This window comes from Monopterus albus, unplaced genomic scaffold (genome assembly GCF_001952655.1).
Source record: "Monopterus albus unplaced genomic scaffold, M_albus_1.0 scaffold21.1, whole genome shotgun sequence".
NCBI classification, from domain to species: domain Eukaryota; kingdom Metazoa; phylum Chordata; class Actinopteri; order Synbranchiformes; family Synbranchidae; genus Monopterus; species Monopterus albus.
In genome coordinates, this window is record NW_018127901.1 from 2,530,634 (window position 1) to 2,542,805 (window position 12,172).

The 12,172-nt window shown below is 44.6% G+C and overlaps 1 protein-coding gene across 1 annotated transcript in view; it reads right to left on the reverse strand.

Moving 5' to 3' along the window:
- Positions 1-6: 6 nt before the first annotated feature.
- fat2 (FAT atypical cadherin 2) overlaps positions 7-12,172 on the reverse strand; it is a 70,135-nt gene continuing 57,969 nt past the window's right edge. Inside the window, exons 20-29 of the mRNA XM_020594009.1 lie at positions 10,827-11,024; positions 9,333-9,933; positions 8,834-9,034; positions 6,180-6,337; positions 5,330-5,783; positions 3,915-4,074; positions 2,827-2,926; positions 2,591-2,739; positions 1,486-1,766; positions 7-829 (exon numbers count right to left, since the gene is read on the reverse strand). Coding sequence (XP_020449665.1) covers positions 336-829; positions 1,486-1,766; positions 2,591-2,739; positions 2,827-2,926; positions 3,915-4,074; positions 5,330-5,783; positions 6,180-6,337; positions 8,834-9,034; positions 9,333-9,933; positions 10,827-11,024 — 2,796 coding nt within the window. The 3' untranslated portion in view covers positions 7-335. The remainder of the gene's footprint in view (positions 830-1,485; positions 1,767-2,590; positions 2,740-2,826; positions 2,927-3,914; positions 4,075-5,329; positions 5,784-6,179; positions 6,338-8,833; positions 9,035-9,332; positions 9,934-10,826; positions 11,025-12,172) is intronic.

Below are 12,172 nucleotides of genomic sequence, written 5' to 3' on the forward strand. Positions count from 1 at the left end.
CTGAAGGAACCCAATGAGTCCTTTAGTCTGGCACAGCGAGACTACACAGCTTTGAAAGTCAAAGGAATGAAAGACACCTGAGCTACTGCTTCACACGGTGCTTTCCTCTCTACCAGGGTGAAGAGATGACTCAGATCTTACAGTGAGAGACTGTTCAGTAGTTTCAAACAGTCCAGTCTGAGATGTGCACTTGCACACAAAGCTGCCTTACAATGGAGGAACAGTAGATAGGTGGCATGTACTTGCATTGTTTAGGTTTCCAACTGAAACTAAAACTATAAATAATTACTGAATGGATGCACATTCCCGCAACAAGATGAAGTCAAAAGTTGGTCTTAAAACATCACCTCATCACAGCTCCCGTAATCACTCTCCACCATACTTGACCCATCGTAGCTGCGTGGGTTCTGCCCTGCTGGTTGTGTTTGCGGCTGGCCAGGGTTTGGCTCTGGCAGCGTGCTGACCTGCTCTGCGTAAGATGGCATGGCCACGCTTAGGCGCATACTGAGTCTCTTGTAGCCGGAGACGTTGTCGAGGCTGCGGGTTTGCTTGGTGGGGTAGTAGCTGATGGCGGTGTACTCGTTGGGACACTGAGAGCTGGGAAGAGGAAGCCCGTCAGGACCCAGGAAGTCATCCAGGTTCTGGTTGCTATAGCATGGTGGCAGGGGTGCACGGCGGTCGGAGCGATCCAGTGGGAATGGGAAGCCACCGAATCGAGAGTTCCTCCGCGAGTCCATGGTGGAGGTGGAGTAGGTGTCCTCTACAATGTCAAATTGGGGGAACTCATGGACAGTTGGGCGGCCATAATAGTCAGGGTCTGCTGGGTAGACTGAGGAGAGAGGACAGAAAAACATCAGAAGATCTACTAGTTTATCTGTTGGTCATCTAAGGCTGAGAGCTCCTCCGAGTTAAGTCCCTGTATATTTTCTTCTACATTTCATCTCGGTTCACAAAGGCGATACAGCCTTCGTCAGCCTTCAGTAAAACTACATATCTGTAACTCTTTTACATCGTCAGCAGGAGCCAGTAAGCTTGGAGCTGAGAGGCTGACACTCACATTGTTTTGGTCTTTTGATGACAGTAAGACAAATATAGAATATTTAACATTTCCCATAAGTTTTTAGTATTTTATAAATGCAGTAATGTGAAAATAACACGTAGTTGATGAGTGATTAGGAGTTATGAAAACATCTGTCGTTTGCTGCAGTGGCACTTCAACAAAACTGTTAATTTAAAGGTATTACACTTTACAAATGTACTCTTCTTTGTGATTACATGCTCATGTTTTGTTTTTCTCTTTCTGTTACCTGCACCATGTCATTTTACCCTCTTTCCATTTGACAGCCATAAACTACTTAATGATGGCTGACAGTCACAGGGCCCTGTGACTGAACACTGTCACCAGCTCAGCAGTCATGGTGGTGACAGAAGACAAAGGCCATCATCTCACATAGTTAAACCAGCTGTAGTTAAACAAACACTCACCTTCATAGTTCATGTCCCAGTGGTTCTTCCTGATGGAGCCGCTGTCGGAGGTGGATGGCGGCCTGGGAGGGGGGTTGGGGGCCACGCTGCACACAACTGGCCCCTGTGTCTTTGGAGAGCAAACCCCGCCTCCTGACAAAGTGATCTGGCTGCGTGGGCGAAGTGACCTGAACGGCGTGTGGTCAAGGTCGTTGGTCAGACTGCCCAGAGAGCTCATCTCTATGGGCATGGCTTCACGGTTGTTGGCTTTCAGGCCCTTGGCCGCACTGGGCTGTGAATAGCTGCATGTGTGAAAAGAGAGATGATTTCCATTAGACGCTTGTCTTTGTGGAGTAAGTACTGAATTCCTGCCTCCTTAACTAGCCGGTTAGGCGTTTCAGGGTGTTGGAGAGGAGTAGGGAAAAAACTGGGAGGCAGAGAAGTAAAACATCTTTCTGAGAGTGTGTCCCTATTGTCATCCCTGTGCAACTTCACCCTTGGATTTTAGAAGACATTCTGTTTCTGCAGCAAGCGATCCTCCTGTTTCTTTCTGTGGTCAGACACTCCCCCTTAGCTTTCTGCTGGATGTACAAAGGCTTTGCAACTATGTGGAGGAAGTCAGTAAGGCTGCAAGACAATGATATTTGTCCTGCCAAGCTGTTTTAACAGTGTGTGGCAGTGGAAACTGTGGAACAGAGTTTGAACTAAGCTTGGGCAGTATTATGATATACCACAGTTTTTAGAAATGCCAGAGATTTTCAGTATTGTCAAAACATGCTGCTTTTTCTCACTGCCATTTGATTTGATCTGGATTAAAGCTTGGATTTGATTTTCTGATCCACCTGGACATCAGAGTGATCCAAAACCTGTGTGTGTGTATGTATATATACGATATATGATTGACTCTGATCCACTCAAAGAGGGGTAACAATTCTGGGCCCTGGTGACATGTTGGGAAGGTATTAAGGTATGAAAACATAGATACCACCCAAGCCTAGTTTTAACACAGAGTAGAGCTGATTTTAGCAGAGTGAGAAAAAGCATTACAGTATATCTCTATTTCTTTTTCCCCACAGCATGTAGCCTGGACTACTGAAATATGTTGAAGACACAAAACTGCTCTTACCCGTTTGAGTCCTGGACACAGACTGGCCTTTTCTTCTTTTGCTGAATGTAACGTTTCCTGACGCAAACGAAGATGCCGACCAAGAAGAGTAATCCAAGCATGCTGGCAGCGATCTCCATGATCTCCACGTAGCCGATCGGAGGTACCTTCTGGACAGACACGACACATGATAAGCAAATGTCATGTCCCTCAACACTGTCTCCCAAGATAAAACTTTTATGATACTTTGAGCAAACCTGAGGCAGCGGGTCACAGTGGATGGAGCCGTCAATGACTTTACAGTCCAAGCCTTCAGAGCAGGGATTGGGTGAACAGTCATCTGTCCGACTGTGGCACCTACAGGAGCACAGGGAGTTGGAGTTAGGATTCTTCAGCACCTGGTCAGACACTGCTGGAAATTGTCATATTTTTATACTCAAATATTTGTTACTGCTTCTCAGTGGCTTCTGTAATTTGATGTATAATCAAGACCATGAGTCAAGAAGAATTTCTTAGGTTTTGATTTTTAATTTTTTTAAAGCCTGAGGGTAGCAGATTAAAAATGAAGCTTTCCTTCAGCTGAAAGCAAAAACAGTGCTTTTCTATGGCTGCAACTATTTTTTGTTATTGATTAATCTGCAAGTTATTTTTTCAGCTATTCGATTAGTCTGAAGCAGATCCTCTCTGGTGAGAGTGGAATAAAAGCAAATGTGTGTGCATTTTATCACATATTCATGGAAAGTCAAGGCCATGTATGTTTTTAGGAATACAAGCATGTACCTGAGTGCAAGTGATGCTGCGAATAATGAGGATTGTGCTGCGCTAACTCGATGTGTCTAATTACTGATGATGGGGTCTGTTGGACCACAGTACATGTGGGACCGATACGGCTACAGCTAATAACCTTCATCGCTGGTTACTCTACTCTTACTAAGATAAGACAAACATTTATTAGTCCCACAGTGGGGAAACACAACCTGTAACCAGTGAATCTGTAGTATTTTTGTTAAAAGAGAAAAAACTACTGGGTTAAGTGGCTAAAGTTAGTGCTGATTAGTTCTCTGTCAATATTTTAATTCATGAATCTATTAACTCTTCAGTTAAATCATTTACTTTACAAAGGCTTAAGGAAAAAAATCAAACAATGATAGCACATTACCAGCTTTGTTATTTTACTGTCAAAACAACCCATTGCTGTGAAACAGTGTTTTGATCAAGACTGAACAGTAAAACCTGGGGAAACTCTGAAGGAAGAACAGCACAACACTTGTTCAACACCAGACACATTACTGTGATTAAAGAATATATTAAATTAAAATACAGATTTTTTAAAAAGTGTGTTTACCCTGCTTCAGTGTCCAGCGAGCAGTTGCACATGAATCCTTGAGCCTTGGGCACACACACCCTGCCCGGGGCACATGGCTGGGAGGCACACGGGTTGTCGGCCTTCTCGGCCAGTTCGCAGCGGGCGCCGTGGAAGAGTCCTGTGCATGTGCAGCGCGGCTCTGCAAAGTAAATAAAACACACCCAGACGTTTAAGACGAGAGCGACAGATCAACGCCACAGCAAGTCTCCCCTACAGGCAGCAAATAATCAAGGTCAAGCTGATCCATGCAGAGAACATGGAAGTAGCTTTGATATTTCTGGTTGAACATCAGCCCTAAAAGAGCTCCGACACTGTTTAAGACAACACGCTTGTTGTTTCTTCTACCCAAGGAAACAGTAGAATCCCTGGTCTCAACCTCACTGTGTTAAGCACCTTGAGATTACTTGTTGGTGTGATTTGGTGTTGTACAAATAAAACTGAATTAAGTTGGTTGTTTGTTTGGCAGGTCTGCATTTTTAAGACATTGAACTAAGAACTAAACTGGTCTAAGAAGTTACATCTCATCATTTTCACCTTCACATTCTTGTCACTGTCTCAGAAAGCAACAAAACTGAAGCCTCAGTAAAACTTTAAATTGTGCAGGAAAAAGAAAACATCCCGAGCCACCATTGTGTTTGCTGCCTGGGGGAAGTACTATGCATTTGTTGTTCAGCGTCACACCCTAGAATCTGTACCTAAAGAAGCTGAAATGTAATTTGACATGATGAATGCAGTCCTGAGAGAAACCTTGTGTCCTGTGTCCACGATGGACCTTTTCTTATTGCACTGGAGGTGAATAATAAATGATGCAGTTCAACAACCTAACAGGTAAACCACCAGTAAAGAAACAGCAACAGGTCTTCGGTTACAGCTATGGGGTTTGTTTGTTTACACTGTTCTTCTGCAGGTCTCCATCTGCTCCATCCTGTGTTTGGTTTAATATCCCCCTCCCTAGAAGAAGACCAACATATTGGCTGCACTCTGTACCACACTCTCACTGAGACTTGTCAGAATAATATTAAAGCTCCTACTCTTATCTGCAAAATCACAGATGTGCTTTTCAACAGCTTTTCTGTGTAAAGAATAAATCAAGCTGCCAGAAAATGAATACAACAAACCGACATGTCAAGATTTTGTGTTTCAGGAACTGTCTTCTGCTAATAACCATGTGACTCACAGGGCTGAGGTTTGGAAAAGGGCTTCAGGCCAAACTAAGCTTTCATGACTTGTCTCTGAATGAGGGTGAACTGCAGCTTGAAGGAAATGTTTTATGATAGGAAACATCATTTTCTATTTTATCACGTGTAAACAAAACAAATTTAAAAACAAACAATCAGATATTAATGATTTGCAGGGATTTAGCTGAACATGTAGGTCATGTTTCATGCACTCACCTCCGGCAGCGTCCTCCTCACACACCCCGCTGTTCAGACAGGGGTTGTTGTGGCAGGCTCCTGCCCTGCTGCAGCACTGGTACTCTCCAAACACCCTCCTGCTCCCAGGCCTGGTCCACTCCGTTGCATCACCCACTGCGATGGGCTCCCCACTGAGCTCCAGGCCCTCTAGGCAGCCGGTGAAATTATGCAGGCTGCCAAAAGCCTCTGGAGCAGAGTCCTGGTTGAGAGAAGCAAAGAACAAAGCACCGTGGGAGTGCATCATCCGGCACGGCTCGGTCAGGGTGGTTGAGGCCGGGTGCTGTTGATCCAGGGTCAGTCTCAGGGCAGTGGAGTTGACCTCCAGCAGGACTTTGTGCCACTGGCCGTCTGATACGGAGTCAGATCTGATGAGTAAGGAACCAGGGGAGGTGTTTCCACAGCTGTAGCTGAACTGTAGCCCTCCACTGATCAGCTGACGAAGGAAGAGAGTCTGTCAGTAAACAGTCTGATCAGCGCTGTACAAGCTTCTAAACAGTTCTTCTTAACTGTTGTTCGTTCCTTTCTTTATTTTAATCAGGAATTTCTAGAACAGTGGGGGGGCCCGGGAAGTCAAGGAACCATTATGTTAGAATTTTAATTTTAGGTTATTTGTCAAACTGAGAAGACTAGTGATCTCTATCAATAACACCACATCAGTTTTATTGTACAGTGTTATACAGAACGACAGTATCACCTTTAACAGGCAGAACTACTGGGACACACACAAAGAGCTGCATCTGTTTATTCAGGAAAAAGAAGAAGAGTCCATCTACCATAAATGGTTCAAAATACATCCTGTCTTTAAACGTAGCTCCAGAGACAGAGGTACCTGTAACGCTCCCCAGTCGTTGGTGCTGCTGGTGGACATGAGGAGGCCCTGCTTCTGCAAGGTCTTGAACCACAGTGACAGTTTGAAGTCCTGGTTGTCCTCGTCCATCCTGTGAAGGTACTTCAGGTAGGACTTGCCATCGAACCTCACGGCGGATTCTGAGACACAGAAACATGAAAACAACCGACAGTGAGCAGACAGACCGACTCACAATGAGGAAACAACACATCTCTCAGCTGTACTGATTCAGTGAAGCAGTCACTGACTCAAAATCTCTGGTTTGAACTGAAAGTCTACAAAGTTAAAGGTCTTTCCTGTACTACCTGCCAGGTCAGTCTGCTTTGTATATTTTTAACAAAACTCTTTGTTATACAAAACTACTTTCCAGTGTGCAGCAGATAAACTGTCCAATTAAAAATGAAAGAGTTGTGACAGAATGTGGAGGGACAAGGCTCCAGCACATCAGTGCCTGAATGAAAGGCAAAATCTGACATTTACGTTTCCAAAACACTAATGAAACAATGGCAACAACAACAAGTACTGTACGATGAATGAGTGAAGAATGAATCTCAGGTCATTCTGTGTAAGTCCACTCTTGTATTTAAGTCTTCCTTTTAAGAACTTGCAGGCTGGTAAACCTTTACAAAACAAACTGTTGACTGAGCTTTCAAGAAAACCAGAATAAACTAAATGAACCCTTTTCACATCACTAATCAGCACTGGTTCCACCTCCACTCTGCACCATGTGTGACAGCTGAGGCTGTACACCGAACATGTGATCTCAAGTCTGACAGAAAAGGCTGCAAAGAAAAAAGCTTATAAACAGAAATTTTAAACATAGTAACCAGTGAAGCGTCTGACACGAGTCCTATAAGTTTAACAGGAGAAACAGGAGGAAGGCTTGAATGAAGGGCGAGAGAATTCATCAATGGACGGATCAATGGTAGTGCAGTGTGGTGCACGGACGAGACTTTTAGTGATTCAGAGATGAAACTATTGATGCCTGCGGGAAGGTTTTTCAGCAGCTACTGCTAACAAGCTTCAAGACAGGCAGCCAGGCCTGGCGACTGATGATCCAACATGAGCGCGAGTCTCTTTCCTCCAGTCGGTTAAGACAATCTTCCATTACCTGGTGAGGGGCAAGTGAGGTTTCTTTATTCAGATTCTAATTGATTTATCAGCTGCTGGCTTTAGCGCTAAAACCTCTGTTTTCTGTCATTTAGAAAATGTTAATTGAAGTGATTTATTCAGTGAATGTATTTAGGTTCATTATACATTTTTATTAACCTGTTTTCACTGTGATAAAGCCTTTTTCCCCAAACCTCAGAATCTCTTAAGACCAAAGAGGGATCGAAGGACAGGGACTCCGTACAGGCTGGTCTTGAGTCCACATCCTGGAGAACCCCTAGTTGACTTTCATTCTATCGTCACGGTGCCAATCTTCAGAGAGATGCCAGATCCAATCAGTGAGGATGATCAGGCGACGTGGTGCCGCTGCTCAGTGGTTTAGATGTTCTGCCAGCTGTAAGTGAAGCTATCGCTGGGCCCACACTCACACCGCACATGCTGTTTCTTTCATGAAGTCTGGGGATTTATTCCACTAGTTCTCTAGGTCTCAACAGGTAAGATGGAGGCTGTCTGATCTCTGGCAGAGACAGATATCTTCTAAAACAGCCACAATGTAATCTGAACCGACTGATGGTTCGTTATACTGGGAAAGTCCTGCAGAGCTGAAGGGAATTCACAGTCAAGGCTGATGTTCATTTTCAGCTGGTTTTCTTCTTCTGCTCCTGAGGGTCACGTTACCACATGATATTTACTGATCTTCTACTGTTCTGACCCCAAGTTGCTCTGTGGGTAGGAACTACACAGTTAACCACTTGTTGCTCCACAAGTCATTGACCCTTCGGTGTTTTGGCCTTTTGATCACTAGACAGATTAAATCTGGAGCGGAGGCATTTTCACTCTTATACATACTCTAGATCTAGCTTAAAATGAGTTTCATTAAAATATACAAATCAGAAGATTAGATAAACCATCACAGACCCAAAACAGTCGACAAGCAGCGCACACCAGCATCAGACTTTGAAGAGCCCGACAACTGTTTTTAGTTGGGCTCGAACTCAAGTGTTACAAATACACTTGACGTACACAGATCCCACTGTGGTTGCCAGTATGTACAGTATGTGTTACTTTAACAATCACCATAGATATGAAAAACTAATTTTTGAGTGTGCTGCTGTTCCACAAAGTAAATGTAAATAAACTTACAGCTGCAAAAGATTTTAATAAACTGCAGATTGGGCAGGTCTCCTCTCCTAGCTGTTCTTTTAATTCTGATTTACTGTATATCTTCTATAGTTCCTTTATATGTACATAGGATATAATAGGATCTTTACACCGTGTCAAAACAAACAGCAGTGTGCATTTGCTTCTCTGTGTGGACGTTCAGAGTTGGACAAAAAGACTCGGCACTGCAGTTTTGAATCGGTCACTTGTTGGAGCAGCTCTTCAGCAGAGATGGTGATGAGCTGTGTGTTTGTGAACCTGTCGTCTGCTGATGAAAGGCAGCTGCCTCATCCCTGGTTCATGCACTCACACATCGATAATCAATCATCCCTCTCTGACGCTCAGGCACATGCAGACAGATGTACCGTTACAGGGGCAGACGCTCTCCCAGGTGTGCTGGGGGGTGATGTAAGCAGCTCTGGCGGTGGTGAAATGGGCCAGTCTCTCTGCACTCAGTCGGACGGCGTTCCTGCAGCCTCGGGGCGGACAGCCGCTACCCAGACATCCGTTGTGGCTCACCCTCAGGATGCTCAGGCCCAAAGAGTCCTCGAGGTCTGATATAATACCTACATCGAAGAGTTAATCATTTTAGAGTTAAACATTCAAAACACTCGTCTTCATTCTTTGTGTCAAAATAAATGGCTGCCAACATTTTTCTGTCTTCTCCTGAAGAAATGTACCTGATATTCAGCACTGAGTATTTCAGCCCGTCTTCGATATGATTTGCTCTTATCTTTCCATTAATAGGTCATTACTGGTGTGTTCTGGGTCTCAGCTGGTCTAACTGCAGTCCACTTACAAGTCATTACAATGACTCACAATGTGGCAGCTTATTTAAATAGCTCAGTAATGATGTTTGCTCACCTGCAAGTCTGCTGGTTGGTATAGAGCGGACAAGTCCGGTCTGAGGCCTCCAGATGAGCAGGGCGTCCAGGACCTGGGCGTCCTGTTGCTGCTGCAGGCTGGCCAGGTGAAGCTCTTGTCTGGGCAAACCCAGAGCCTGTCCCAGGCTGCGCTGGAGGCCTCTCCAGTGATCGCCCAGAAACTCCTCCGGTGATAACCCAACCAGCTGCAGGGTCAGGCCAGAGTCCAGTGCTCTCTGGTCGGCTGCCCACACATGAACTTTGACCCCGGTCCAGATGTTGAACTTCCCATCAGTCACACTGACATTGAGCAAGTAAGAGCCCTCCTCCAGGTTCTCCTCTGCCCAGATCTTACCATCAGCCTGGTCGACAGAAAACCTTCCTCCGTCTGGGATTTCTGACACCAGCTTATAGGTCAGGGTGTCCTGCAGGTCCTGGTCTGAGGCGTGGAGTTTGCCGATGACCCGGTTGGCAAACAACCCTCCAGATGTAGTGATGAAGACCTCCAGAGGCACAACAGAGGGAGGGTACTTGCTCTGCTCAGTGACGTTGATGTTGACCACACAGATGGAGGAGAGGGGAGGGTGGCCACTGTCTGTCACCTGAATGGAGCACAGTCAGTGGTTACACAACGATAACACATGGTTTAGACCAACACTCTATCAGACCTTCATTTGCCTTTTACTACAAATCACAAGTGATTTGTTAAAGCCAGTGGTTCTTTACCTTTCTGGCTGGTGACACTTTAAAGCGAAAGGACAAAATTCTGTGGTGCAGATTCTGCAGATCCAGATGTTTTTTCTGCTTTCTTGTCTTAACCATCTCGTGACCCCTCATGCTTCTGGTGCAGCCCCCTGTGGGGGTCCAGTTCCCCATTATGGGAACCACTGCACTAAATGATCAGGAGAGTAGGAAATAAAGCCAATCTTTGCTTTGTTCTAGTACAAGGCTGTATATTTTAGGCACTTCATCTAAAATTTAGAAGAGTCTAAGAAAGACTAAAATTCAACTGATGGATATATGCATATACAATATATAAAGGAAATAATGTCGTTTATTGAATCATTTTTACTACTATACTGAGCATGTTGACTGTTTGTGTCCAACGAGCCTCTAAATGCTCTGGGTGTGGATATACAGTATATTTTACACCTACTATGAGTCAAAATGTCTGCTGTGGAAAAGGTCTATTTTTTAACTAATAAACCTCTTAATCAGATTTGAAAAGACTCAGATCTATAAGTGGATTTGGAGCTGGATTCATATGTGATAAAATGCTATCCTATCCCATCGTGAGTCATAAGATTCAGATGACGACTCAAAGAACCTCATGTGAGAAACAGAAGGTCTTTTTCTGCCACTGAGTCAAACTGTTGGACAGACACTTACTAATAAAACATTAAAAGGCAGAGTAGAAGACAGGTGAGCATGTAGGGATTCAGGAGAGCAAACTAGGAGCTGGTATACGAGTCAGTGTCAGGGAACATGTCCTGACCTGAATCTTGAGCTGATGGTGGGGAGTGACCTTCTTCCTGAGTGGAGCAGAGAGTGACAGCAGGCCGCCTTGGTCGACATGGAAACGGTGATCCTCGTTGCCGCTGACGATGTGGAAGGAGAAAGGCGGGCCATTCTTGGGCGTGTCTTTGTCTGTCACCACGAGCTGGAGGATGGTGCTGCCGACCGACTCGGCCTCCTGCACGAGACGAGCTTTATTAATTTGTTTCCTCACTACTGGTGCGTTGTGTTCAGCAGTCTCCTGAACACACACATCCATTATTCTTATCACACTGTGCACGTTTGCATATTGTTTGTCCTCTGAATTGTCTTTTTATTATCATTCCTCCTAACCGCCATACTTTAAGCCAGCTGACTATGAAATAAATGGACCACTAAGTTTGACCAAAGAATTATTAGGACCTTTAACCAGTCACCGTGATGGATTATCTATCTCAGGCAAGTTAAGGGGCTCTGCCTGTTGACGCTCATAAAATTAATAGAATCCAGTGGCTCTCTGGAGCCCAGGGTATCAATCTGGAAAACGTCTGGGGGACAGGTGGGAATAAGGTGCACCCAATTTTGAGTTAATGGGCTAAAACATGAAATTCCTACGTGTGGTTTTTCAAATTGCAATAAAAGCACGCATCACAAAGCACAATCCTGTTCTGGTAAACAGCCTCATCAGAGTAGGTAGAACAAGACTGTCTGGCCGCCATCCACCCATACATCATCTTATACAACATCAAAAGCAAAGACAAGCGTCAGGAAGTACAGTTCATCGCCACAAATGCCATGTGACTTATCACTACAGTGCTCCCACATCCTTTCTGAAACATTATAAATTGTGTCTGTTAAAATTGTAAAAACCATCACAAATGAAATGTATATTTAGAAAATTACCTATTATCGCTGCTTCTATTGAAGTAGTTAAATCCAACTGCGGCCTAACACTTCACCACCAATGACCCACAACACATGCAAAAAAAAAAAAGACAATTCCTTTTCAGCAGCATGCAGCTGCTAAATGCAATTTTTCTTCATTGGGCTGTGGAGACAGTGGGATGGTATCGCAGAGATTGATCACCACAGTGTCAGCATTTTGGCTTGAGAACAAGCTAGTCTGTGACTGGATGGGAGTTTCAGAGCCGGCTGACTGATGGAGAGCTGGCAGAAAAACCTTAACTGTCAGTGAGCAACACTTAAACAACACTGAGGCATGCAGCGATGCAGGCTTTCTCACACACACGGGGGGTAAATTCCACACTTGCAGACTTGGCCGTGTAATTAGGGGTTTTAGGTGAAAGGGTTTCACTCATGTCTTGCAAGCAACACGCCGAGCAACGA